The sequence below is a fragment of the Lagopus leucura genome, unplaced genomic scaffold (genome assembly GCF_019238085.1).
Source record: "Lagopus leucura isolate 7727_CA_CO unplaced genomic scaffold, USGS_WTPT01 30925-0_obj-0_obj, whole genome shotgun sequence".
NCBI lineage: Eukaryota > Metazoa > Chordata > Aves > Galliformes > Phasianidae > Lagopus > Lagopus leucura.
Window position 1 is genome coordinate 1 of NW_024963492.1, and position 1,111 is coordinate 1,111.

At 65.2% G+C, this 1,111-nt stretch overlaps 1 protein-coding gene across 1 annotated transcript; it reads left to right on the forward strand.

Annotated features, from left to right (window-relative positions):
• Positions 1-17: 17 nt before the first annotated feature.
• Positions 18-865, forward strand: LOC122191166 (galactose-3-O-sulfotransferase 4-like; the record flags this gene model as incomplete). The annotated part of the gene is given in 2 exon segments (XM_042891368.1): positions 18-635; positions 637-865. Coding segments are annotated over 2 exon segments (804 nt in total), but the record flags the coding sequence as incomplete, so codon positions are not given.
• Positions 866-1,111: the final 246 nt, after the last annotated feature.

Consider the following 1,111-nt stretch of genomic DNA (forward strand, 5'->3'; position numbering starts at 1 on the left):
CCCCCCCCCCCGCCCCCCAGGTCCGCCGCGTGATGCCCCCCGACAGCTTCTACTTCTCCATCGCCCGCGATCCGGCCACGGCGGCCGAGTCGGCCTTTTCCTACTACCGCGCCGCCGTCCCGGCCTTCCGCCGCGCTCCGTCGCGCTCCGCCTTCCTCCTCTCCCCATCCCTCTACTACCGACCCGGCCTCAAAGGCAACCACTACGCCCGCAACCTCCTTTGGTTCGACTTCGGCCTCCCCGCCGTCTCCCCGTCCAACGGCACGGCGGTGACGGCGGCCATCGAGGCCCTGGACGACGTTTTCGCTTTGGTCCTGTTGGCCGAATACTTTGACGAGTCGCTGGTGCTGCTCCGCCACGCTCTCTGTTGGCCCCGCGATGCCGTCGTGGCCTTTCCCCAAAACGGCCGAGCCAAAAACGCCGTCCGCCCTTTATCCGCCCAGGAAACGGAGAGGCTGCGGGAATGGAACGCCTTGGATTGGGCCCTTTACGTCCATTTCAACCGTTCCTTTTGGAGGAAGGTGGCGGAGTTCGGCCCGCAGAGGATGAGGGAGGAAGTGGAGCGGCTCCGCAAGCGACGCGACGCGTTGGCGAGGCGTTGTTTGAGGGGGGGGGGGACCCCTACCGGGACCCTCCATCACCGATGGGAAGCTGAAACCTTTCCAACCCGGTCGTGGGGCGGCCGCCGTCGTCGGTTACGCTCTCAGAGCGGATTTGGGGCCGGGGGAGAGGGAGAGGTGCGAGAGGATGGCGACCCCCGAGCTGCAGTACAAGGACCGGCTGGAGAGGAAGCAGTTTGGGGGCAATGGGACCGCGGGGTAGGGCCGGGCCATGGGGACCCCATGGGGAGATGTGGGGCTCGTGCCTCGGGTTGGGGTGACGGATCGCTGCGGTACGGCTCTGTGCCTCAGGTTCCCCATTGGGAGTCACGGATCCCCATTGGGAGTCATGGATCTCCTATTGGGAGCCATGGATCCCCCATTGGAAGTCATGGATTCCCCATTTGGACAGCCCTGTGCCTCAGTTTCCCCACTGGGAGTCATGGATTCCCCATTGGGGGTCACGGATCTCCTATTGGGAGCCATGGATCCCCCATTGGAAGTCATGGATT